We start from the raw sequence: 25,783 nt of genomic DNA, 5'->3' as shown, positions 1-25,783 counted from the left end.
GCCCAGGCAGGTTGATAAACCCCACGTGCCCGGCTGACTGGTATCCATCTCCTCCCATATCGGTCTGTCCGAGTGTTGCTGTCACTTCAGACACCATTGACTTCCTTCCTAAAGATGCCATATACAGACGAGTGAACGGAGGTGGAAGCTTGAGGGAGCGTCTGGAACTCAAAGAAAGACATAGGTAAGTATTATAAGCATGATCTGCACTATCCAACAACCTTCCCATCTTCATGATCTATGCAGACCACTAACACTTTCATATATTCTTGCAGGACATACCCCTTGTGACGCCTTGTTGGAATGATATGGCTGCCCCTGACACGGCCGCGTTTCCCAACTACAATGTTGACCTTTCTCATGTGGAGGACCCCAACGAGCGTCGTCGATTAGCCCTCGCACGCATCGACGACGCCCCGTTCGGATGGCGTCACGCTCGTGCGGTCGTTGTAGCCGGGGTGGGCTTCTTCACCGACTCCTACGATATCTTCGCCATCAACCTCTGCTCAAGCATGCTTGGTGTTGTCTTTTGGGAACACGCGACCAACCGCCCTGGCAAGATCCCATACAGCTCGGACACTGCCATCAAGGTCTCCACCTCGGCTGGTACCGTCGTCGGCCAGTTGTTCTTTGGATGGTTGGCAGATATTGTCGGTCGCAAGCGCATGTACGGGATTGAGCTGATCATCATCATATTGGCTACATTGGCACAGTGCTTGTCCTCGAATTCTCCTGCAGTGTCCATCACGGGCCTTTTGGTCTTCTGGCGTACAGTGATGGGTATCGGTATTGGTGGTGACTATCCATTATCTTCAATCATAACTTCAGAGTATGTTCTTATTCTGTACAACTTTACACAGCTAACCGATTAGGTTCGCGAATACAAAACATCGAGGTGCCATGATGGGAGCCGTCTTTGCCATGCAAGGCTTTGGACAGTTTGCTGCTGCAATTGTCGCGCTAATTGTGACGGTAGGTTTCAAAGGCTCCCTGGAGTCTGCAGCCTCCGTGAGTAAATGCAGTGGAGTCTGTCAGCTGGCCGTGGATAAAATGTGGCGGGTCGTCATTGGGTTCGGAGCGGTTCCGGCTTGTCTTGCGCTTTATTATCGTTTAACCATCCCTGAAACCCCGCTACACCTTTGATGTCGCCAGAGATTTACTAAAAGCGGATAAAGATGTTGAAGCTTACATTCTGGGGAAACACGAAGGTCATCCTGACGAGGTCAAACGGGTAGCTGTGCTTCAAAGCGCCGATATCAGATTAGTGACTCCAAAAGCAAGTTGGTCGGACTTTCGTTCGCATTTCACCACTTGGAAGCATGGCAAGGTATTGCTTGGTACTGCAGGCTCGTGGTTCTTCCTTGACGTCGGTCAGTATACTCCACTTTGACTGTAACGAGCTGACTTTATAGCCTTTTACGGGCTTGGTCTTAACAATTCCATCATTCTGACAGCCATCGGCTGGAACGGTGGGAGTACTGTATATGAGTACTTCTACCGCAACGCTGTGGGCAACCTGATCTTGATCTGTGCTGGAGCCATTCCAGGATACTGGGTGACGGTTGCAACAGTCGACCGGCTGGGCCGCAAGCCAATCCAGATTACCGGATTTGTGATATTGACCATCATATTTATCATCATCGGGTTCGCGTATGAGCCGCTGAAGAGGTCCGACAACGGATTATTGGCATTGTACGTGGTGGCACAATTCTTCTTCAACTTTGGGCCTAACGCCACTACGTTCATTGTGCCAGGGGAGTGCTTCCCTACGCGGTATCGATCAACCTCGCATGGGATCAGTGCTGCTTCTGGAAAGATTGGTGCCATCATTGCGCAGTGTGTATTCGGACCGCTGGCGCATCGAGGAGCGAAGGAAGGCGTTAACTCGTCCGATACGCCGTGGCTCAATCATGTAATGCAGATATTTGCACTGTTCATGCTGTGCGGGTGCTTAACCTCGTTGCTTATTCCAGAGACGAAGCGTCTGACTCTGGAGTATTTGTCTGGCGAGGAACCTACACGCACACCCAGGGTCACAGCCTCTGAACAGGAGCAGGGGCCGAAGCGGGATGGAACGTAGAGGAACGGTGATTGAGATGCGTTCAGGTAGTTCCGGGGGGTGATAGCTAGCTGGAAAGGGAACAAGAAGTCCAACAAGCAATCGCCAGCACGGTAGCATTTTGGACAAGAGTATGCGATAAAAAGTTTGCAATTTGAATCTTTCCGCAAAAGTATACTGCGAAGCATTAGTTTAGTTCTTCTAAAATCAAATGCGATAAATGTTTGCAATGTACACTCAACCAGTAACACGGTGAAAAAAAAAAGCATAGATAGCATTTCATTACCTGCGTCAGTATGTTTTCACTCACCACATCCCACCTGTATACTTCTCTCACCTCACCAACCACCTCCCAAAACAACCTCTCTCATACCAACACCCACATCCCCAAACCCAGTTCACACACAAGATCAAGATGTCTAGCAGCACAAACAACCCCCTTACAACCTCCCTCACCACTACCGAAGCCGACCAAATCGCCTCCCTGCACCTCATAGCAGACAGCATCGCCCAACAACGCCAACTCGCCGCCCGCTCCATGCTCACCCATCCGGCCATGCTCTCCTGCCTTACCTTCTCCCTCATCATAACCTACTTCTTCACTCGCACTCTCGGCACCACCACCACCACCACCGGAGAAGATACCTGGCCGTACCTCCTACTCATCATCTGGCCCGCCTGCATCATGTTGTATCTCCTCGCCGCGGCGCACACAACACACCCATACCTAGAGAAAGCAGGCCGTACGGGAACCTGGGTGTGGTTATGGAGGGGAGGGACGAGGTATAAGCATCGGCGGAGAGAGCAATCACCTTCACCATCTCGACTTGCGTCATCGTCGTCGTCGTCGTTTTCTACATCTAAAGTGGGATATAGTACCCCCATGCGGAAAGATCTCCACAACGCAGAAAAACACGAAGAAGACGAGAAGGGAAGAGGAGATATTATGTTCGTAACGAAATACCAAGACCGGGTGATCGGCACGCTCGTCCTGCGGATCATACACACTGAGGAAGAACTCTGGGGCCATGTGCGGGATGCGGTGGTACGGGAACAGCTCTACCAGTACCAGCAGCAGTATACTCCTTCAAGTCCAGGAACAGGGTCCTGCCAGCCAGTTGTTGGCGTCATCCGAGCATGGACTGTGCAGCAACATCTTCGGGGAATCGGGGTGGGGAGGAATTTATTGGAGAATGCGGTTCAAATTTGTCGGGAGCGGGGGGTAATAGGGCCTGTGTTTTCGGATTGTCATGCAAATGAGGTGCTCGGGTTGCCGGTTGTGTGTAATGGGGAGTTGCTGAGGAGGGAGAGATGGGCGAGGGAGGTGTTGGAGAGGGTGAAGAGCGAGGTTGATGGTGCAGTGTAGTGTAGTGTTTAAGGGGTGATGGGGAGGTGCAGGTACGCGATGGGGGATGTGATGTGTGTAGTTGTAGTGCAGTGCAGATGCAGATGCATTACACAGTACGGGGTACTTTGCATTTGACCATGGATATGACGTGAATGTCAGAGGGAGATGGATGGATGGATGGAAGGAATGAATGGAATGGAATGGAATGGATGATGAATAGCTCCATCGATAGCATAATACTAAAATTAATCCATCATCGGCTACACTGCTACAGAGTACATTCATGCCACTGCAATACCCTCACTCAAGAAAAGTTGCATTACTGTAAGTAACAAACTGAAACATCCCCAATCAAACCAAAGCACTCCCCCCCAAAAAAACAACAAATCAATGCAATAATATTCATATTAATTAATGCAAGCATCCAATAAACCGATCCCACAAGGAAAAAAAAAACCAAACCTGAATGAACCACGTCACCCGATGGACAATGGCCAGCTCGGATCCCCCTACGTGGATTGAACTTTCCCCCCGATCTAGTAATCCCGGGGTGCGATCCCGCGTTTCATACACTCTGATTGGCTACACCTGAAACCTGCATTGCCTGATGGGCCCCGTATTCTAGTCAGTTACGGGGCCCTACGGCCGGTATTGCCGTGTATCGCCGCTGATAAATATAGGGTCTGGTGGGTCTGCCAAGGGTCTTGGTGGCTTGGGGTCTCCTGTTTGGGATTTGTAGCTGTTGGGAAAATCCGGAGGTGAGAGATATTTATTTACTTATTAGTACCTTACCTTTGTTCTCGCTTTTTCTTTCTTTCACCTTTTCTCTTTCTCACTCACCTAACTACGCAAACAACACTCGTTTCGTTGTTATCTACATCCACATCTACAAACAACAGACACTCGTTCCACAAACACAAACTCTCTCTCTACTATCAAATCACACCCTCTCCGAAGAGCCAAAAAGAAAAAAACAAAATGTCCACCACAACCGCCACAGCCACCACCTCCGCCAGCACATGCACCTCCACGGGCAACCTGTACGTCCTCCCCGTGCAAGACGCAGCATGCGCCCTCCCCAACACCAACAACGCGAGCGCCATCATGGACAAATGCTGTTCGCCCGCCAGCCCAACCAAATACGACAACGACTGCGGAATCTACTGTCTGGCCCAAGGTCAGGACGTCAAGGAGCTTCTGTCTTGCATTCAGTCCAACGGGGCGGTCGAGGACCCTTTCTGCTCCGGTAACTTGACTGCGACGGCGACGGCGAGCGTGACGGGGACGAAGGCTACTGGATCCTCTACGAAGACGGGGACGAGTACGGGCAGTGCGGCGAGTGAGACGGGGTCGTCGGCGGCTGTGCCGATGAAGCAGGTTGGGGTTAGTAAGGTTGGACTGGGGATGTTGGGGATGGTTTTGTGTGGGGCTGTTTTGGGGGGGTTTTAATTCATGGATTTATTGATATGGGTATGATATGGACATGATGGTTGGGGGGATGGTTTCGGGTTGAATGTATTCTATTTATTTCGATTCGATTCGGTTCGGTTCGGTTCAATTCTATGATTGTAATGTTACTTATTTATCATCGATTTAATTACTATCATCTGCTGAGGCAGCTACACCCGCCACTTCCCATGTACTTCAGCTCGTACCCAGAAACATGCCACCGTCGCAGCGAACAACAACACACCCACTGTAATAGCAGCCCGCTCATATATCCCCGACTCTGTCAGGGCGGAGCCTCGTGGAATCAACAGCCCCGTCAGCGGCGTGCCAAGCAACGCCCCGACCCCCCGCACCAGATACAGCGCCCCATTGACGCTAGTGAAATGCTGCACGCCGAAGAGCTCCACCAGCGATGCGGGGAAGAGGGAGATATACGCGCTAGCAAAGGCACCGTACAGGATCGTGAAGACGATGAAGAGTCCGTGTGCCGCGGCGCTCGAGACCAGCGACGAAGGCAGCCAGAAGGCGAAGACGGCGACGGCGCTGAGCAGTGTCGTGGCCGCGAGGGCATTAATCCTGCCGAGCTTGTCGGCTGCGTAGCCGATGATGATACGGGAGACAAAGTTTGATGCGTTGCTTAGCGTGATGAAGTTGGCTGCTGTCGTGGCGCTGTAGCCCAGGGCTTGGGCGTATGCGGCGTAGAAGAAGAGCGGCGTGGAGTAGCCGGCGGACTGGAGGAAACAGCCGAGGGCTTGGGCTGTGAAGCGTTTGGAGCGGGCTACACGCCAGTTGACGAGCGGGACGGAGAAGAGTCGAATCCATTTGGCACGAGGGTGGGAGCGGCTGCTGGATGATCCGGCTGTTTGCAGTTTGACTTGTTCGTGGAATTTGGGCTCCCAGCGCAGGATGCTGCCTGCGGCGGTGACAGTAGTGAGTGAGATGCAGCCTGAGATGCGCAGGGCGTTGCGGAAGCCCACATGGGAGATCATGGCCCGTAGTGCAGGCGGCCAGATCATGCCCCCCACGCCGGTCCCCGAGATGATGATGCCCATGGCGAGGCCGCGACGTTTGCTGAACCAGGTTGGGGCGACCGCCATGGTGGGAACGTAGGCCATGCAGGTGCCAATGCCCAGGAGTAAGCCCTGTGTCAGAGCAAAGTGCCATAGAGCCTTGCTGAAACTGGCGAGGATGTAGGCGATGCCGAATACCCAGCCGCCGGCGATGATCACGGCTTGTGGGGAGAAGAGCTTCGCCCAGGACATGGCGAAAGGGCCGGCCATCGACATTAACGCAATGGCCAGTGTGCCGATCAGGTCGATGAGCGCAGTCGTGCTTCCGGTAAAAGGAGTGTTCGGTTCGCGGGCCATCTCTTCATAGAGGGATTGGTAGACTCCAAAGGAGAACACGAAAGCGCAGGTCGTGATCATCACGATGAACCCGGCTGCCACAACGGCGACATAGTGCCTTGGTTGTCAGAAGCGTTGACCCTCTTGTAGGTTGGTGAGCTTACCATTGGGGATAGACCGGTTCAGGAACAGGCTCACTCCTGCTATCCAAAGCCCGGTCCGCATTCTGCGGCAAGGATGACACCTGCTCAGCCGCCGACCGGGAGCGATCAGGCATTTCTACTTCTATCTCCTGGCACGCCATGACTACCCATGAGAAGCACAAGGTGGATCGATCGATTCAACCAAGCCTTATTAAAGTTGATCTGATAAGACGGTTGCTTGCCGAGTCTCGTTTCCGCGGCTAAAGCATCAGCCCGCCGCACACGGCAATCTCACAGCTTCATCTACCGGCGCTGCGGATCCGGGGTATACCAGGTATATTATAGGCGGATGAAGCCGCCTGACCACCCCCATCGAAGCCCATTATTGAGCCGATCTCTTTCGTGATCCGGCAGTCCCACGCCTCAACTACCTTCATTGGCTGCTCATTCACCGTGAGCCATTTTCGTCATGGTAGTGCACGTCACAAGGCCAACCCAAGCGAGCTTTCCGAGTCTCGTAGCGTATAAGGCTGAGCATCTTTCCATAGAGAATGTATGTACAATATCGACGAACTTAACCATGGCTCTCCGCCTCAGCAAGGACAAAGTCGGGTTCGAGATCAAACAGATCAGAGTGTTGATTAACCCACTCCCGGCAAAGATAATTATTATTCGCCAAATTTTGCACTATACCTAAAACTTCCTGCAGCTGCAGCACGCACGAGGCATCTGTTTCTTGATACATCATGAGCACTTGGGCGCAGAGAAGTATGGGAAGCGGTGTGAACGGGGAAATCTATCGTATATCAGTACAGCTAGCGAAAAGAAAGAGAGCTTTGCAATTCACCTCGAAATAACTCAGCTGTAACACTGCCTCTGTCAGTCGGATAATCTCCTGTACAGTCAGGAGTGCCCGCTGTCGACATTGCCGCAGCGTCTCGCTATTCTCAGTCGCGCGAGCCAGTAGTTCCAGCGTCATACAGTGGTATAGAATAGCCGATTGTATCATAAGATTGGGGGTGAGAGACACCGGTTCGGCTGGCAGAGTGGGCGTTACTGGCTGGACTGCCGAGATGGTCCGACTCTTCTTGATTAGTACAGCATCTAGCCAGCGATGTCGCTCCCAGAAGCTGTTGGATATGCCGCAGTCAGCTTGCTCGGCGACTGCCTGCTGTCGGTGCAATACTGTTTTCCCACAAAGTGAGGCTAGGATGACCATTTCCGAAAGCTCTGCTTTGAGTAGGGGTCTATCTTCAATTATGGTTTTCGAGAGGAAACCAGTCATCTGGCTTAATTGACCTGTCTGGAACGTCTCCTCTGTGGCGGGCAGTCGGGTTGCAATCTGTCGGACTATCAGCTAGGTACGCCGGCAATCAGAGCATCGACTGTCATGACATACAGTTCGCTCGTCAAAGGTCAACGGGCTCTCATGTCTCAAAGAGATAAGTCGGTCCAGAATGTACGCTACCCAGAAGACGCGACGCTTCTCCTCCGCACAGACGAGATCCTCCAATGTACTCGCTTGGTGAGATCCTGTATTGTTCGCCTTATCAAGATCAAGCTTGTGCAGGTCCATCAGCTGCACAAGTCGGATGCCCTGACCGGCGCTCACCCACCCGCGACGGAAGTTATGGTGAGTGAATTCGTAAACAGCAAGTATCAGTAAAGCCTGAACATGCTCTATCTGGTCAACCTCGGAATCACCATCTACTAGTTGTAGATAGCCTAGGAGCTGCCGAACAGACTGGTACAGGGGCTCGCATAGATGCTCCAGCTGGACGGACATGGATGTAGTTATCGTCCACATGGCGTACTGCAAGCATCTTCTCGATACAGACTTGTTGGAATTCCGGGTCCAGGAAAGGTAGCGCCGTGCGTTGAGAATGGGAACGAAAGCGTGTGCACGATCAAAATACAACTGGTCACTTGCTTGCTCAGCACAACAGCACGAAAAAAAGGAATCATGATACCTACAGTTCGGCATGTAATAAGTCCGAAACCGGCACTGACCCTACGCTTGGTGCCCCCGCTGGGGCGTTGAACTCGTTGAGAAGTACATTTAACTGGGGCTCCCCATTCCAGCCATGCACTGTGGGTTGCGCAGCAACATCACCGTTTGTGGATGTGTCTGCGGACACGGGATCTTGTGTCTGTCCAAACAGTATATTCTCGAGATTCGCTATTCACATAAGTCTCTGTTGATATTTTACAGAGTAGAGCATACTACTCACCGATGCGCACCTGCAAGGTTTTCAGATGGCCTTTCTTGGGACCCCGGCGGGAAGGCTGCGGGTTAAAGACACATGTTATGCCCGCGTTAGAACAATTAATGCATTGAGGATGCTTCCCGTCACAACGCATCTTTCGGCGACGGCATTCCGCGCATGCAGAGCCAGGACGATTGCGAGATTGAGGTTGATCACTGGAAGGCGATGGACTGGACATAGCTGGTGCGTAGGTTGATGGTGAGTCAAACAGGGGAATGCACGTGTGCCGTTTGAACGAGGTGGTGATGGACGGATATATGTCTACCTGCGAAATAGGAACGCTAAGTAGATCTTGGCTCACACTGAAAGACGGCAAGCCATACCGAGCCGGTTAGTGCGCTTTATGTTCCGAGCTATAGGGCATCCTTACAATTGAAAGGGGCGGGGGCGGGGGCAGAAGCGCTAGTAGCTGAGCTGGTGTTCAAGTGTGCTTCTAATACATAATTAGCGCCATATGCATCTTGCAGATGAGTATGGAAGGGTAATCCTTGACAGGCTTTGCCTGTTGCGGAAACCCGAGCGAGGCCAGCACAAGCACAGTGTCATGGAAGTCAGATCCATAGAGATCGCCGCTCCCGGGCTCGTCTGCATGCCAGAATCCTAATGACCTCGTCACGAAAGTTCGATCACGATGATTTGGAATAGATTGTTTGAAGATCTGAAGGTGAATTATGCACCGGTGAGGGTTCTTTTTGAAAGAATACCACTCGCAGGCAACATACCTGCCGCAAATCAATTCTTGGGCAGGCTACATCTATCCAATGATCTCTTATGCTGGTATATTCAGTCAATAAGACTAAGCATTTCTAGGGTCATGGTAAAATTCCCAGGATCGGTAATGCAGCGGCTACTGCGTGATGAGTTTCGGAGAACGCGGCCTGAACACTTGACTCAGCTTCCGTTTCAGCTGAAGTGACGGGTGCAGGAGGCTTGTCATGGTACTGCAATGTCATTGCACACCGCAACTGAGACCCAGGGTGGCTGCATAAGTGTGTCAATAGTTATTCCCATAATCCCGGATGACGGGACGATTCCCATCTTACTTTTCGTTGATGAAAGGCGCTAGCAGCCTTGGGCTAATACATCTCAGGGTGCATGTCGTAATTGTCGAAGGACGAACAAAATGGTTTCCGCATTAATGGAATAATAGAGTGTAGTATCTGAAGAGATGGCGCTTATAAAATGCATGCCTATTGGATATATGTTGCCTATGGTGTAATAGATACCTTTGTATACCGTATACATTTATTTCCTCATGTTGCTTGGATATAAAATTAGTCTGTTCTTCCGGCAAACCGGACATTTCATACTCTGCATTGCTAGAGCTGCACACTCCATCCTGCGAGCAGCGGTTAGCTTTTGAACGTGTAGGCTAGAAAGACTGGCGTATTCCTGGGGATACTTAATGTGAGAGTGTGCTGGAGAATTTCGGAGGTATTCCCAAAGAGGGGTGTAGCAGCTCAAGTGGACCTCGTGCATCTGGGAAAGAGATTGTCGCATTTGGCTGGATATATTCGGCTTCCGCTGGGTTCTGATGATTTCTAATGTCGGCAGGAGTTGATTTAAACCTCTACTAGTTCCATATTTCTTTTGCTGCTTATCTTCAGTCAGCCAATATCAACCGGGGTCAAAAGGCCATTTCTTTTTCCACTAACATGTCTCCTACTGTGAATTTCGGGCAGGTAAATCCGAAGGTTGCTGTTATGAGGTCTTTTTTTTTTAGAGGTAAATATCGCTTCCTAAGGCTGAACAACATGATCCACCGACACACCTGGAAGCTACCAATGAAGGCAGGATGTCAGTGACAGCGGGCCCAGTTAACTTAATAGCTCTTTCGGGGATGCCTGATCGCCGTATGGACATAGCGTATAAGTAGTTGCAGGTCAGCTTAAACCAACGGCCATCTATTGCTTCAAACCCGAGGCTGCACGCCGAAAAGTGTGTTTGGTGTGCGGTGCAGGCCGTGAACTAGAATACAATATGTGTGGTCGGTGTGGAGAGAGGTTCCTGATTGTTGGCCTATCGAGGTAAAGCGAAAGAGGGAAGGAAAGAGGAGATGATGCTTCTGGAAGTACACGTGGTCGGGCATGGGAGGCCTGCAGAAACCTCAGGCCACGCCCCGACAAGGCCATTGTTGCAATTGGAGAAATGGGCTAGGATGAGAAGAAGTGAAATTCAATGAAGAAAAAAAAATAAAAAATAAAAAATAAAGAAAATGAAAGAAAAAAATAAAACAAAAAAAAAAGCAAACAAATTCAGCTCTCGGTCTAGTGGAGCTCTTGGGTAGCTGACTAGCAGTCTATCACACTAGTTAATTAATGGAAAAATCGTGCGAGTCAGCCGCATATGAATCAATGCATTGTTTCTAGCCCATTTGATTCCGGAAATGTCTCGTCAATCCATCCTCCGAGGAAATAGCTTCCCTGGCCTATGATTTCCATTTCCTTGCCACTATAGCTTAGTTCCTTTCACCCTAGGTCCTAGAAGTGTCATATCTGCCGCCGCCTGCACGTACTATAGCCATGATGTTTCGGTTGATCATCCCGCAAGACACACCAGAGGAACCCATGCTTTTCCCCGAGGATCCATTCGATCGATGATTAACAGAGTCAAATTATTGGTCTTCAATATGTGTTTTGGTTGGTACCATCTTATTGCCGATCCCCCAATAGAAAGTTAGTCGGGAAGAGTTTACCCATCTCCCAACTAAAGCAGGGCTAGATGCTCTGTAATTTCTGTAGAGACCAAACTCTGCCGCTCGTACTTTCATTGCGTTTGGAAGAAGGGTTGACAGCCTGGGCTGACTCGCAAAGGACAGTTGATCTCACGTTCACTTGCCAAGAAATCCGCATGAAGTCTTCCCAAATTTCCTCAGAGATTCGCCATCTGTACAGTCTTGAACCCCTTCCAATTCTCCAGAGCCTCTGTACAAGCCTGTTTGTATGCTGGTATTCCACCACAAAAATTAAGCATCTGCCGCTTCTTCCCCGGTATATTGGCGCCCATATACCAAGAGTCCGCCCGAGTAAACAGTGTCGCGTTAGCGATTTCATCCGCCCATTTTGTCCATGAGTCTGCTGCCTCTGATGTAGCCTCGAGAGATGCCAGTCGATTGGCCCGCATTCTCTGGATTGTATCGATGATAATCTGGCCCTGTACTTCAATAGTTGAGGGTACATTGCTAAGTGCGCTCGGTCCATGCACTCCGCACATGTAGAACAGATTGGGGTATCCGCTAAGCGTCAGACCCAGGTATGTTTTTGCGCCATCCTTCCATTCCTCCTTCAGAGATATGCCCTCCGTGTTTCGAAGACCTAAGTTGGTCAAGCTCCCTGTCAAACCATCAAACCCAGTTGCCAATGCGACCGCGTCAAGCTCATGGTAGGCTCCACTGCTCGTGACAATACCGTGGGGCCGGAATTCAACAATCTTATCCTCGCGCACATTGACTAGGTGGACATTCGGCTGGTTGAATACTTCATAGTAATTCAATTCCAGTGACGATCGTTTCGCTCCAATAGGATGTGGTGGATCCAATGGTGCCAGGAGGTCCCGCTTTCTGGGGTCGAGGATTCTCGAACGCGTCATTTGAGCCCAGAAGTCGTACAAGGCACGGTTTGCTTGCAGGTCGGTCAAATTATCGATATATGTTCCAATAATGAAATGAAAACCGCCCTTTTTCCATGCATATTCATAAAAAGCCTCACGCTCCTCGGGTGAAACGTCAAATGTCCGTTTGGGTACTTGCATTGCTACATAGCCCGCAAAGGTCTTACCACGGTCCCGAAAGACGTGCGGATACATGGACCTGATGACCTCCTGGTGTTGGGGAAATTGAAGCTGTCGCATGGGCAAAGCCAGGTTGGGTGTTCTCTGAAACACCGTCAAAGTGCCTGCTTCTTTTGCCCACTCTTGGATAATCTGAACTCCTGCTGAGCCCGTGCCTATCACTGCCACTTTCTTGCCTTGACTATTAACGTTCTCCTCTGGCCAGTGTTCAGAGTGATATATCTCGCCCTTGAAGTTCTCCATCCCAGGAAAAGTAGGCGTGTAGCTCTTCGATGCAAGTCCTGTACATGGTAGGAGAAATTGGGATTCGGTGACTCGACCATCCTCCGTTTCGGTGCGCCAACAGCTCTTTTCTCGGACGAACTGTGCCTTCACTACCTTGGACTGGAAGTCCACATCTTTCTTGATATGAAGCTTTTTATCGACATGGGCAAAATACCGACGCAGCTCCTGGCCGGAGGGGTAAACTTCGCTCCAAGACCAATCCTCCCAAACCTCCGGCATAGACAGCTGATAAATCCAGCTTTCTGAGTCGACCCTTACACCTGGATAGATATGATTTGCCCATGTCCCTCCTAATTCCGTCCCTGTTTCGTAGATCCGGCATGAATAGCCTAGTTTGCGAAGGTGATATAACATAAATATTCCCGAAAACCCAGCTCCTATTATGAGGATGTCATATCTGATAGGGCGGGTGTCTGGAAGATTTGCACTGTGCGCCATACCTATATCAATTCTAGGGGGGTTATATGTGTGGCAGGCAGCTAAAAGGCGAAGATGTGATGGCTGGGAGAACTCTACGAAATGTCAATAGGAAGGAAACAGCCGGTATATGAACTAATGCGGCCGCTCCGCCATTGCTGGGGGTCTATGGTGCGATAACCCCAGGGATTTCTGTGACATGTCCACCAATCTCTGAATATGGGCCGTTGGAGAGACTGTTGTTTACTAGCGTGGAGACGTCATGCTGCGGTGCGGTTTTAGGTACATGCTCACATTGGACGCCTGGAAGGCAATCTTACTAGTCCGCTCATATGGTGACGGCCGTCCTCGGCTCTCGCCGCTCAATCCTAAGAAAGTGGAAGTTAGTAAGAAATGACCGGTGGTAAACTATTGCCCAGCCCCCTTGCTTGGCGGTTATGGTGCTTTATCCAGGTTGAGGATTCGATGCCAGTCTGGCCCTAGTAGCTTCGAAAACAATGCTTATTGTCGTACAAGCGAATACGTCGTACGACCCTGTCGAAGAAGTCACGTTAGGGAAGGATCATGGGGGTACGCCGCTGAATTCGGTAATATGGCAGCCTTGATTGTGTAACTATTGGTCACCCGATAATGATAAGCACTAGCGAAACATTGGCGCACGGGAAAGGTCGTTATCACATATTTGTTGTCTCTATCGAAGGAAATTGGTGTCATCCTTTAACCCCACACTTGGCGGTCCGGCCCCCTTGACGTCTGAAACGTATTGCTGCCAGGGTGTTTTCTTCCATATGCAGGATTGATGGTGCACAATAAAGGGATAAGAGCTCCTTCACGACCCTCTCGGGTAAAAGGACCATATGAACCCGGCGAGGCAATTGACCTGAATTTTGCTGTTCAGTACCGAACTGAAAATACAGACACCCTGTTTCCAATGTTGGCCACATAGCTAGTGATTAGAATAATGATTACGGCACACCACCTTGAATTCGACTTCCAAAGGCTTCAGAGGTATCCGATTTGTTTGACTAGCTTCTCAGATATATCTTAACCAGCATTGCAATGGGGTTCTGAAAACACTCCGCTAACTTTCTCGGTCTATATTCTGCCCTGCATCGATGCATTCCATGGCGTGCTATATACTTGTGAATAATCCTAACATAACAGATACATATTAGCAGAGCCTTTATTGCTATAAAGCTCGCATCCATCAATATCAAGTTACACTGTTATTGAGGATGTGTCGATATGAATTGTATGCGACAAGATCATTACTTTCTGCGTCTCGGTGTCTATTGGCACTGTAAAGAATGCAGTATTAGTAGAATCATGGTTTTCATTCCCCTTGTTATTTAACCTGATCGTGATGGCTCGGGCTAGGCGATTGAAGCTTCAATCCTCGGATTTTACTATCAAGTTCGTGGTATGGATAGTATCATTTTGTATGATACTAGTAGCGGAACTATATATATATATAACCGATACAAGACAACGATTTCCACCATCGACCAAAAACGATAAGAAACACCAAGATACAACATATTCCCACATATACATAAGTAATAAAACATCATACTAAAGCCAATTACTAAACATAAACCACCGGAAAAAAAAAAGAAAACCCACATCCCAAGCCATTCTTACAAATAGTCTCTTTTAAGCCAGCATGCGCGGGATATAGGCCAAATAGGTCTTGCGGTTTTCAACAACTCGTCTCGATGGTGTAGTTGGTTATCACGTGGGTCTCATACTACAGTATGACGTGGAAGCATAACTTCCATGCGATCCCAAGGCCGGGAGTTCGAACCTCCCTCGGGACATTTCTTTTTTGGACTTCCGTAATCAGAAATCACGTGATATCCATGATTGTGCGATTGGGATACAGCTTATGAGTAACTGTTTCCCTCTCTCTTGAATTCTTATTATATTTTTAGCCTTTCCTTTTTGTTATCATTGGGGAAGATTCTGGCAATGCAACAAAAAAAGACAATTGCAATATACACGAAGCCCAGTATCGTTTCCTCAGTGGAACTAAACCACGTGGTGTATAGCAATAGAATAGCCCAGCCAAGTATAGCAACTTATTATCATGACATGCATTGAACCGAAAGACATAACTATTATGGCTCTATAAGTGTCTACAATATCTAGTAAAAGTATATCCAAGAACCGAAATCCCCTAATAATAACCCACATCCACATTATTCCCGAGGACCGTATTAGCAAGAGGATACCATGCCGAAATCAAGAATCTCTATGTATGCTCGCCAAACAACATCAGAACAGTCTATTGCTTTTGATACCCGGGGCTAGTGTATGAGCCTTTCACGCCCAACCCCGCTTGACCTTCCAGTTCATAAACGCTGCAGCGAATGGGAACAAACAGATTGAGAACGCGACCCAGGCGAAAAGAACACCGAAGTCAAGCCCGATGCGAGAATGCGTATCGAAGAGAATGGTGCGGAGTGCCTCGACGACTACCATATATTAGCTTGGTTGACTGGGATAGATGAGGGAACAACTTACTTCTGTGAAGAGGCCAGGCGTAACCCCATCTGAAGAAACCTGGTGCCAGGTCCAGAGCATAGAATCCAGTGGCCACATTGGTGATCACCCAGAAGATGAGAAAGAGCGCACTCCAAGGGAGACCGATGATCATAGCCATGTTCTCACATGGGAAACCGAGAGCGCACATTCCCACCCAATTCAGCATCCAGTAAACAACAAAGGACCCATGGCCGTAGGCATTGGGGTTGTTGGCGGACTGAGTGTCGGGTGCGGAGGGATTGGTAAATGGGATCTGGAAGGCCAGTGACACGAAGGAGTAGAAGAGCGATAGGCAGAAGTATGTGCCAATGTTGGACAGGATGCGCCACAGGAGCCACTGTGGGATTTTCAGCGGAGGATGGTTGCCCTTGATGAATTGGATGTGTATGGGCATCATGAACGGGGTGTTGAAGAAGGCAAGAATGATCAGATAGATGAGACCGATGCTCACGGCAGGAGTGATGACGGCGGGCGCGAAGGGTCGAAGGTCAATGGAGGTGAATCCAATTGCCGGGTTGATGGCCTGTGGCACTTTGCTGATGTTGTACCCTTCCTGCGCGACGGTCTGTATCCAGCGCGGTCCGAAGTACGACCGGACGGCCAAGTCTAGATCGGATAAAAAGGGGATGATGTAGTTGTAATATGTGGTCGGATCGCGTGCACTGATCATGACGAACTCCGCCGCACCGTAGGGGTCGTAGGACGAGTTTCCGTTAGTGACAGCGTTGCGAAGAAGAGCAGTGGCATTAGAGTTGACAATAACAGCTGCATAAGCGTGCTCGTCGTACACCGACTGGCGCACAGCCCAGGGGTCATTATTGAACTCTGCAGGAGACTTGATCGTGTAACCTAGATGCTCGCTGCTCGAGTCAAGTATCTGGTTCACGACGTCAGTCACGGCAGGGCCCACAATCGGAGTCTCATTTCGGTAGGGCTCCAGCTGGCCATCAAAGTCGACGACCCAAACAGTTAGAGCAGGAAACCGGGACTCCGCCTGAAACTGTACGGCCCAGAACAGGGATAGAATGCAAAGGATGAAGACACAGAGCAGTAAAACTGTATATTTAAAATTAGAGAAAGAATAACAATAGTTTTAAGGGTTTAGCACTAACCTGTCCGGCCCCACTGGAAGAACACGCTGCGACGAGCAGCTTTAAGTGCAGGATCAAAGAAAGAGACGGCCGCAGGAGGAGCCTCAGCCTTGTCGCCAGCCTCGGCCATCTGGACTTTGTCGGAGCTCATACTGTGGCCCGAGTACAAGGACGTAAGGCCGACGTGTGAGGAGGAATGGTAAGGGTAGCGAAGGAAAGAGGGAAAACCACAACTGATAAGAATATGATGCCATCCGACGCCAAGGAGGCCCAGAGGCGCGATGGGCAGATTTAAAAGAGTCCATGATCAGCCTGGTACCCATCGCAACCATTTTCCACTGGTGGCTCACTGATCGCTATCAAAAGTCGGCAACGGCGAACCCGGGAAATTATCCCAATAGGGTAATGATCGAATTCCGAGACCAGAGTTCGCCTTTTCGGAGCGCGAAAGTGTAAAAAGTTCGTTCTCGGGCTTACAGCTCGGCATGACATGAACTAACTCCGCGTGGCCTACCGCTAACAACGGGAACAACCCTTTTCTAATTTGACCACGATGAAGTCTTCTACTTTCATAAAAAGTGCATATTCTCATGCTTATAATATGCACTTTTATAAAAAAAACGCTTGATCAAGATGAGGCTGGGCGTGGTCTGAAATGGGCGGTGAGGTGACTGGCAGAACGGTAGACCCGGTCATTTCTCGGCTGAGCCGAGCCAAGCGGAATTCCGGCTATGTTTTTAGGGAACTGGCTAGACCCGGGATTACCCCTAGCAGGCCCAGCTTGGTTTGTCCCGTGCATTCCAATCTTATCTGATACGACCGGGCCTAACGCTGCTTGTGCTTCTTTCAGATTACACATAAATAAGCAACGCCTCAGATGCCTGGACAGTGAATGTCGCCCGTCCTGCTGTTGCTTGCGTCGTCTCCATATCCTTTGTGCCCTGTAATTCGCATGTCGCGTTCGCAAAAGTCTGTCCTCCGACGGTGATCGCCCCCTCCCCGACGGTCGTTGTTGCGGCGTCTCCAGTTAATCGCAATGCGGATACGGAAGGGGATGTCGAGGGAATGCCACTCAGTGTCACGCTCACGCTGCTCCGTGTCCCTGAGGTATAATACTCCGAGTTGTACAGCAGTACACGAACGGGCTGGTCACTGCTATCGTAGAAGGCGTATGCTGCGAACCGGCTATTCCCGGTGTCTAGCTGGGCGGCTTTGGAGGCACCAGAGAGGGCAAGGGCGGCGGTATAGGCGCCGTAGAATGGCGCATTCACCGATTCGTCCCACCAGCAATACGGGCCTGTACCATGGGTTAACTTGCGCCAACCAGACATAAGCAACAACATGAGATACGTACAGTTGCCAATTGTTCCTTGGTGGAAGAATAATTGCTGTCAAAGTCAGATCAAAAGGCTCATTCTAGATCCGGAGTTGATGGCAGGTAGGCCTACTTTAACACCTAGAATGGTGGCTTGCATGACGTAGTCCAGGATCCAAAGCCCGGCACCGAAGGTAGGGCTAATACCACCACCTCCACCGGTCGCTGGCGTTATTTAGCATTTGGTCAGGCACGTGCTGGGCGAGACATACCCGAGTTTGTTTCTCCCATGACAAAATCTTTGTCGAGCTCCTGTGCAGCCACTACTTGGCTCTGGAACTCTGCCACTCCCTCCACAATCTCGGTATGGCTCATCAATTCATCTAGGTCCGCGGTAGATGCTGATTGCGGATAGTAATGGTGGCAGAAAGAGCGCACGTATTGGGTGGTATCGGCTTCTTCCTCTTTCTGGGCTAAATTGCTCACATTGAATGTACCCACGCCGAAGAAGACACCAGCTTGGGCGAATGACGTTTTGTCCAAAGCACTGCCTACAGATGCTTGCCACAAGACCTGCGAAGCTGCGTCAGCTGCAGCCGTCCATGACTGGCCATCCGCGATTGGATCACTTGAAGTGAAGACTGACAAGAGTTAGCGCGCCTATTCCGAAAGTAAGTACATACAGTGAACGTACAGTTCGGTTCGTTTCCAAGCTCAATAGCATAAAGAGTAGCAACCTCTGATTTGGCGACCTTTGCTGCGGCAATTGTATTGTCGATATTGTCCAGCCGTCTATTGAGCCCTGAGCGTATATCAGCATTCTTGCTATGAGCCCGGTAAGGGAACTCGCGATTCAATTATGTTTGCTATCAATGGCATACCAATGGTCACTGATCCTTCATAAGAACCAGCTATTTCCATGAATGAGTCACCAAATGTGAGTGTCTCTGGTGCATCATCCGGCGAGTCAACGCTGTATGAGACTGCTGACGATAAAGAGGCATTGTAGGTCGCGCGGTCTCTTGTAGAAGACTTAGTACGATAACTTGCAGTACGAAGACGCCGCGGTTATCTCACTGCGTTGTGCCTCCAATTCGAATGGGCGAGTAAGATCCCGATGCATCGTGCAGTTGTCCCAAACAAGAATTTGTCAAGGGTAGTTGCTGGAAGTACTCTGGGAAGGCGAAAAACTCGAATCTTATTGGAGTCAGAAATCAGATCTCATGCAGTAGAACAATTCGACGTACGAAACGCCCACAGGAGCAGCGTCTAGCTGACCACTGGAGTTTGCTGGAGCTGACGATGGAATTTCAAACTCGAGGCCATTGACTCCGCTTCCAGTAGCCAGCAGAAGAGCCGAAGCAATGAAAGCATTCATTCTGATGCCAGGCATGACTAGGATCCCAATTGAACTGTACATAACGCGAAATTATCTATGCTCTTAGCAAGGGAGTACTTGTTCAATGGTCTCCAGAAACTCCGTATTTCAATTGCCGCAGTCAACCGAATCGACTGCTCGAACCCATACATCCACTGGAGGTGCCATCGGTTATTATGGAGCCAGCTCGGATAAATTGAGGTGAGGGGGCGATCAAACATCGACAGAGTTTATTGAAGACGATCGGTGAATGGCCGGCCATCGATGGACACCGGCGGAGATCGCTGTCATTGCGGGGGCGGGGCAGTGACGAATGGATCAGGAGTTCTTCCACCAAACATCAGCTGGACTGGCGACCAGCTAATAGCCATGTTCTTATTGTGTTGTGCAAGAGCGGTTTGAGAAAGGGTAAGAGATGCTGGGAGGGAAAATGCACTGCCGCAGTCTTCTCTCCTTCCCGATCAGGCCAGTTTCCGTGCCTCGAGAAATCGCATAGTTCTCTAGCTGAGAGTCTACCACCCATCGAAGAGTCCGCATATCACCCGAGCCAAAAATACTCGAGACGTGTTTGCTACTACTGAATTATGACTATTCCGTCAATTACTGCTCTTGGGGACGACCCCAATACCACGCACCGCCTAAACGCCTGTGCCTATCAGCAGTCAGCAATTACAACTTCGGGCAGCATCCAGTATGTGGCTTTTTATACCTCGTTGGAAGGATCGGACTCTAGAAGAGTTACGATTGCACGCCATGATGTCCGGGACCCTGCGTCCGACTGGCAATACTTGACTTTCGAAGATTACAACCAGACGACCGATGATGGACATAATACCATATCCATCGGAATTTGTGGTGGTGATGGAACGATCCATGTGTCGTTTGACCACCACTGCGATGCGCTGAAATATCGCATCTCGCGACCAGGTCTGGCAGCCGACCCAAGCGAGTCGAGTTGGACGGCAAGCAACTTCAGCCCGGTTCTAGATCATCTACCCGGCTGCGACGGTCTGTTGGACGTTACATATCCACGATTCATACCTGCTGAAAAAGACATGTACTTCGAGTGTCGCATTGGAAAGTATGTAATGCGCAAAACTCCGAAGAAGCAGAATCTGACATTCAGCCCGTAGAGCAGGTGCCGGCTCCGATGTCCTGTATCGCTACAGTTCTGACACTGCGCAATTCGTCCAACTGGGAACCTATCTAGTTGGAAGACAGTGTAACCCGTATCCAAATGGGATATCTTATCATCTACCAACGAATAGTCTTCACGTCACTTGGACTAACCGACACTTTATCGAGTACGAAGGAGCGAACGACTGTGCTTCCACAGCCCACAAAGCCCAAGCTGGACCCAATGGCCCCGAGAATAACGAAGGGCTATATTATGCATATAGTCGGGATAATGGCACTACATGGAGCGGGTCAAACCAAAATTCAGTGGCTATATTGTCAGCACGTCCAGGGACCGGACTCGAGTCCCAAGATAGCCGGCTACTCGTCAGGGATATCCCTAGAAACAGCGGTATCATGAATCAGGAGGCACAGTACGTTGACTCCGAGGGAGGAGTGCATGTATTGAATCGAGAGAACACCACCGGAAAGGAAACATGGATACACTACTACCGCTCCCCATCGGACAATCAGTGGAGTTTCTTCCCAATACCTGACATATACCCTACGCCTACCGGACCTCGAGGAAAACTTGTCCATAGCGAGAAGCTCAATGCTGTCTTCTTCATACTTCCGTCGAATACGGAGAGTGAAATGTTGATTGCGCGGAGGAATATGACTGGTATAAATGGAGAAATGAGTGTAGTATGGAGAGAACATGGATACAGTGGAGAGCCGCTGATCGACGAAGAAGCCTTTACAAAATTTGGGCTTCTGTCTATTCTCATATTGAGAGACGAAGAGGAAGGTAAAAGGAAGGTGACCGTGCTACAATTCGATGTCAATAACCTGGCACAATGAGGAGCATGTGATAAGTCTTGAAAAGCAAGAGAAGCAGTAATTAGTAGCAGCAAATCTAGTGGAAGCCTTCAACCCGAAAGTCAATTTCAGGTCAGCCCTTGCTCGTGGCGACGCAGTCACTCGCACTAGGAATACATTTTCCACCAACAGGAGAATCAGGAGATCGCCACCAGCTGTCTGAGCTGCTCGCATGGTGTTTCCCAGCCGCCTCGGATTGCTTTAGGCCGAACCTCTCATGCAACCTGGAGGAGGGATCTGCGCGATCAGCCCCGCAGTTCCCCCAGGTTTTGACCCCGGATAATAGCCTGGGCAAGCTTGTCTTGATTAGACATCACATTCCATAGGATCTGCTACAATCTCCGTATATATCTTCTTGATGGGAGTTGGTGGCAGTATTATGGGATATCGTTAACCAACCCGACTTCATCATGGCTGTAAGTGCGCGGAAGCCCATCGATCGCAGAGCGCTGGAGGACACCACGGTGGTGAGCAACAAGCAAGGGCCATGGTGGAAGGACACCGGTCTACGAAAGCTGAACTTGATGCTGTTCTTTCTCATGTTCAGCGAGTTTACTCAAGGCTACGATGCTTCCTTGATCAATAACGTGCAAGAGCTGAGTGTTTGGCAGGAGGGTTTGTCTAATATTGTATTTGCGCTAGTCCGTTGACTGATCATGCAGTGCAGATTTCAATCACCCTCATGGTAGCCTTCTGGGAGCCATGAGCGCTATGTACTGGATAGGTGATACAGTACACTGATCTCGACGAGCTCGTTATTGGTCTAACTACAATCTCAGGCAATATCGTCGGCGTTGTCTTCATCTCCTTCATATCTGACAGGCTCGGCCGCAGATACTGCTTGTTTTTCGGCGCCATTCTATGCCTTGCTGGTACCGGCATGGCTACTGGTGCCTCCAGTGCCGGTCTCTTCATCGCAGCTCGCTTGCTTCTAGGCATGGGAGGTGTGGTAGTTGCTGCGATCGGGCCAGTATGGATGGGTGAACTAGCCTACCCAGACCATCGAGCGACAGCAACTTCCATGTCGAACACTACGTACAGTGCTGGATCTATCATCGCGGCGTGGATTACATTTGGATCCTTCCGACTTGCAAGTGCATGGTATGCCCACCTGCCCGAGACCATACTTCTTCATCCTGATGAAAGATAGGGCATGGCGCATTCCCACCGTCTTCCAAGCGCTTCCATCAATAATCCAAGTAATTGGAGCATTCATTCTTCCAGAGTAAGCCATAACAAGTCTTCATCCCAACCTATTTCTAACAATCATAGATCCCCCCGCTGGCTCATCAGCCGCGGCCGCGAACAAGCCGCCCTCGCCATCCTAGCCAAATACCACGGCAACGGCGATGCGCAAGACATCGTAGTGCAACAGGAATACCAAGAGATGAAAGAGACCATCGAACTCGAGATCGCCGCCAAAAAGACATCCTGGAAAGAACTCATCAACACCCGCGGAAACAGATGGCGCTCGTTCATCCTCATATGGTGTGGTGAGTTCCTCTACCCTAAACCTACCACCACCACCACCACCACCACCTAATGCGAGAGACAACCAGGAATCTGCAAACAATGGTCCGGCAACGGCCTAATAAGCTACTACCTCAGCAGCATGCTCAAATCCGCCGGAATAACCGCCGAAGTCGACACGACCCTGATCACCGCAACAAGCCAAATGTTCAGTTTCGCCTGTGCACTAGCCTTTGCCTTCCTTCCCGGCCGACTCGGACGAAGACCTCTCCTTCTGTGGTCCATGGGACTCATCTGGCTCGTCTTTGCGCTCATCACGATTTGCACGGGCGTGTTCGTCGAAACAGGCAGCCAGTCTGCATCGTACGCCACTGTCGCTTTCATCTATATATACAACGGGGTACATAATCTAGGTTGGACGGGTGCGATGATGCTCTACGGTTAGTCCTTTCTATCCCAAGCCACAGAATCTCTCACCTAGCCAAATATAAATGGTTAGTGCAATAGCTAACTGACAAATGCAGTCGTTGAAATCCTCCCCTACTCCATCCGCGCCAAAGGCATCGCTCTTTTCTGGCTCGTCACCGGCGCAACAGGGGCCTTCAACACGTATGTAAACCCGCTGGGAATCGATGCCTTCGCATGGAAGTATTATTTCTTCTATGTGGGGTGGATTATCGTTGAGTTTGTGGTGGTGTATTTCTTCTTTATTGAGGTTGGTGTTCATTCTGTCCCTTTCACGTCCCACTATATATATATGCACATGCTCCTGTTCGACATCGTGGCGATGGTGGCTAATACTATGGTATATTTGCAGACCAAAGGACCGAGTCTGGAGCAGATTGCGCTGCTGTTTGATGGGAAGGATGCGGTGGTTAGTCATGCTAATCCGGTGGCGGAGGAGTTTTTGGATGAGAAGGAGAAGGCCGAGGCGAAGGAGATTGAAGTGGCTCGATAGGATATATTGGGTCGTTTATTGGATGAGGTGCTTGATAAGGTATGAGACTGGTTATGATTTACGTTGTTGGTATGGAAGTAAAGTGAAATAGGTAATTTTGAGACTCGTTATTCCTGGTACTCGCTATTAAATCTATTCTGAACAACAAATGACAAGTAACAGAAAGGAATCATCACCATCGGCACATGATACTCAGCAGTGATTTCGTACGCCTGCCCATTCCCGTATGGGCAGGACATGAGATGGGAAAAGGAACAGAGGGGAAGAAAAAAACAAATGCACTAACGAAAACAAAGCATCCCGCGGCGGTATGCAATATAATGACACACAAGAAAGGGAATGAAACATAGGGAAATATAAAGGGAACAAAAAAAAAAGAAACCGGATATTAAAGAACATAGACCGCCGTGCTGTCTATGCAATAGGATGCTGTCCCAGAATGATTTGTACAGGCGTTATCGCATAATGCAAGTTTTCTTTTGCTGAAACCGTTTACTCGGGCTTGCGGCCAACCATGAGGTACATGGGAGTGAACAGCTTCTTCTCACCACCGGCAACAAGGCAGTCACCGGCCAGGGCCAGACTGTCGGCAGTCTTCTGAGAGCCCTTGGGGAAAAGACCGACCTTCTCCATGGCTCCGACGAAGCGGTGGGCAATGCCACGGCCCCACCAGGTCATACGAGCGATCGTGAAGAAGTCCCAGGGAGAGGTCAAGTGCTTGAAGGAACCGGCCAAGGGGTAGTACCAGGGGATGGTGTCGGGGCGGTCGGCCAAATCCTCGTTGTGGAGGAGCTCGAAACCGGCTCCCTTCATGGCGTCAAGACCCTCGGAAACCTTGACCATGTTGGAGATACCGTCACCCTGCTCGATACCGAGACGGATCTTGCGGTGCTCGGCGTTGCTGTTGTCGTACTCCTCGGTCATCAACCATTCGTAGACACCGAAAACACCACCGGGCTTCAGGACACGGAAGATTTCCTTGTAGACACCCTCGAGTTCGGGAGCGTGGCAGGTAGCCTCAATGGCGTAGACAGCGTCGAAGGTGTTGTCCTCGAACTTCATCTGCATGAAGTCACCCTTCTCGAAGGTCAACTTGTGGGCCAAACCCTCACGCTCAGCGTAGCGCGTAGCACGCTGGATCTGGTAGTCGTTGTTGTTCAGGCCGACCACATTGGCGTCGGTGAACTTGACGATCTCACGGGCAGGGCCTCCGACACCGCAGCCAACATCGAGAACCTTCATTCCAGACTTGATGCCGATCTGATGGGCGAGGTAGTGTTCGTGGCGAGCGATGGCCTGGTGGAAGCCCTCGCCAGGGGAGAAACGGCAGAAGTGGAAGGAGGTACCCCATCCGTACTCGTAGAAGTCCGTCGCAAGGTTGTAGTAGCTATAGAAAATTCGAATTAGTACTGATGATCAAAGTCATGAATCTGGATCCCAATAGTGGTACATACTGTCTGGTCAAGGTCGCATACTCAGCACGACGGGCCTAGAACATTAATATATTAGTACAAGGCTTAGCATCAATATCGGAAACAGTAAGTCGCAAACATACCGCACGGATCTCTTCAGTCTCTTCCTCAGCGCTCTTGTTGTCCCAGTGCTTGAAGTACTCGTCGACAGCAGCCTTCTGAGCGGCGGCGTCCTTGTTGCGCATGGCAGCGAAACCACCCTGAGCTTCAGCGGACTTTCCATGGAGGACACGGTTGAACTCCGCATCACGCGCATGGTTCTCCTGTTCGAGAGCTGCGGGAGCCATTGTTGACAGCAATTGGAAATTAAAGTGGGATAAAAAGGGGTGGATCGGTCAAGAAGCACAGGTGTCCGGAGTAAGTGGTTCGGATACAGTGACTTGAGGAGGCAATTGAGGCAGTTTTATAACCACAAACACGATCCTGAGAAAAGAAGAAAGGCCAAATAGGCAGACAG

General features: G+C 50.1%; 11 protein-coding genes and 1 non-coding gene across 12 annotated transcripts; 6 read left to right on the top strand and 6 right to left on the bottom strand.

The window, feature by feature from the left end:
• Window positions 1-308: 308 nt before the first annotated feature.
• On the top strand, window positions 309-2,080 carry AKAW2_40866A (uncharacterized protein; the record flags this gene model as incomplete). Its single annotated transcript, XM_041689242.1, has 3 exons — window positions 309-829; window positions 873-1,012; window positions 1,413-2,080. 3 exons carry the CDS (start codon window positions 309-311, stop codon window positions 2,078-2,080), a joined length of 1,329 nt encoding a protein of 442 aa, XP_041542946.1.
• A 394-nt stretch (window positions 2,081-2,474) lies between these two features.
• Window positions 2,475-3,425, top strand: AKAW2_40865A (uncharacterized protein; the record flags this gene model as incomplete). Its single annotated transcript, XM_041689241.1, has 1 exon — window positions 2,475-3,425. One exon carries the CDS (start codon window positions 2,475-2,477, stop codon window positions 3,423-3,425), a length of 951 nt encoding a protein of 316 aa, XP_041542945.1.
• A 960-nt stretch (window positions 3,426-4,385) lies between these two features.
• On the top strand, window positions 4,386-4,856 carry AKAW2_40864A (uncharacterized protein; the record flags this gene model as incomplete). The annotated part of the gene is made up of 1 exon (XM_041689240.1): window positions 4,386-4,856. One exon carries the CDS (start codon window positions 4,386-4,388, stop codon window positions 4,854-4,856), a length of 471 nt encoding a protein of 156 aa, XP_041542944.1.
• A 170-nt stretch (window positions 4,857-5,026) lies between these two features.
• AKAW2_40863S (uncharacterized protein) lies at window positions 5,027-6,506 on the bottom strand (the record flags this gene model as incomplete). The annotated part of the gene is made up of 2 exons (XM_041689239.1): window positions 5,027-6,320; window positions 6,367-6,506. 2 exons carry the CDS (start codon window positions 6,504-6,506, stop codon window positions 5,027-5,029), a joined length of 1,434 nt encoding a protein of 477 aa, XP_041542943.1.
• A 413-nt stretch (window positions 6,507-6,919) lies between these two features.
• On the bottom strand, window positions 6,920-8,790 carry AKAW2_40862S (uncharacterized protein; the record flags this gene model as incomplete). The annotated part of the gene is made up of 5 exons (XM_041689238.1): window positions 6,920-7,141; window positions 7,193-7,687; window positions 7,745-8,270; window positions 8,320-8,524; window positions 8,577-8,790. 5 exons carry the CDS (start codon window positions 8,788-8,790, stop codon window positions 6,920-6,922), a joined length of 1,662 nt encoding a protein of 553 aa, XP_041542942.1.
• A 2,693-nt stretch (window positions 8,791-11,483) lies between these two features.
• AKAW2_40861S (flavin-containing monooxygenase) lies at window positions 11,484-12,905 on the bottom strand (the record flags this gene model as incomplete). Its single annotated transcript, XM_041689237.1, has 1 exon — window positions 11,484-12,905. One exon carries the CDS (start codon window positions 12,903-12,905, stop codon window positions 11,484-11,486), a length of 1,422 nt encoding a protein of 473 aa, XP_041542941.1.
• Window positions 12,906-14,812: 1,907 nt separating this feature from the next.
• AKAW2_t40014A lies at window positions 14,813-14,920 on the top strand. Its single transcript has one exon. It is a non-coding gene; the product is annotated as a tRNA-Met (tRNA).
• A 602-nt stretch (window positions 14,921-15,522) lies between these two features.
• On the bottom strand, window positions 15,523-16,889 carry AKAW2_40860S (SNG1 family protein; the record flags this gene model as incomplete). The annotated part of the gene is made up of 2 exons (XM_041689236.1): window positions 15,523-16,703; window positions 16,760-16,889. 2 exons carry the CDS (start codon window positions 16,887-16,889, stop codon window positions 15,523-15,525), a joined length of 1,311 nt encoding a protein of 436 aa, XP_041542940.1.
• A 700-nt stretch (window positions 16,890-17,589) lies between these two features.
• Window positions 17,590-18,974, bottom strand: AKAW2_40859S (glycosyl hydrolase family 79 C-terminal domain-containing protein; the record flags this gene model as incomplete). The annotated part of the gene is made up of 5 exons (XM_041689234.1): window positions 17,590-18,126; window positions 18,187-18,278; window positions 18,326-18,694; window positions 18,748-18,855; window positions 18,935-18,974. 5 exons carry the CDS (start codon window positions 18,972-18,974, stop codon window positions 17,590-17,592), a joined length of 1,146 nt encoding a protein of 381 aa, XP_041542939.1.
• Window positions 18,975-20,015: 1,041 nt separating this feature from the next.
• Window positions 20,016-21,408, top strand: AKAW2_40858A (BNR repeat-containing protein; the record flags this gene model as incomplete). The annotated part of the gene is made up of 2 exons (XM_041689233.1): window positions 20,016-20,512; window positions 20,565-21,408. 2 exons carry the CDS (start codon window positions 20,016-20,018, stop codon window positions 21,406-21,408), a joined length of 1,341 nt encoding a protein of 446 aa, XP_041542938.1.
• A 428-nt stretch (window positions 21,409-21,836) lies between these two features.
• AKAW2_40857A (uncharacterized protein) lies at window positions 21,837-23,854 on the top strand (the record flags this gene model as incomplete). The annotated part of the gene is made up of 8 exons (XM_041689232.1): window positions 21,837-22,041; window positions 22,094-22,150; window positions 22,206-22,527; window positions 22,577-22,651; window positions 22,699-22,919; window positions 22,986-23,336; window positions 23,421-23,611; window positions 23,714-23,854. 8 exons carry the CDS (start codon window positions 21,837-21,839, stop codon window positions 23,852-23,854), a joined length of 1,563 nt encoding a protein of 520 aa, XP_041542937.1.
• A 492-nt stretch (window positions 23,855-24,346) lies between these two features.
• erg6 (sterol 24-C-methyltransferase) lies at window positions 24,347-25,613 on the bottom strand (the record flags this gene model as incomplete). Its single annotated transcript, XM_041689231.1, has 3 exons — window positions 24,347-25,241; window positions 25,309-25,343; window positions 25,410-25,613. The coding sequence occupies 3 exons, from the start codon at window positions 25,611-25,613 to the stop codon at window positions 24,347-24,349; spliced, it is 1,134 nt and encodes a 377-aa protein (XP_041542936.1).
• Between the last annotated feature and the right edge of the window lie 170 nt (window positions 25,614-25,783).

This window comes from Aspergillus luchuensis, chromosome 4 (assembly GCF_016861625.1).
Source record: "Aspergillus luchuensis IFO 4308 DNA, chromosome 4, nearly complete sequence".
Classification (NCBI taxonomy): domain Eukaryota; kingdom Fungi; phylum Ascomycota; class Eurotiomycetes; order Eurotiales; family Aspergillaceae; genus Aspergillus; species Aspergillus luchuensis.
The sequence above is the reverse complement of the archived record's forward strand: the minus strand, read 5'-3'. Positions and strand labels throughout refer to the sequence as shown.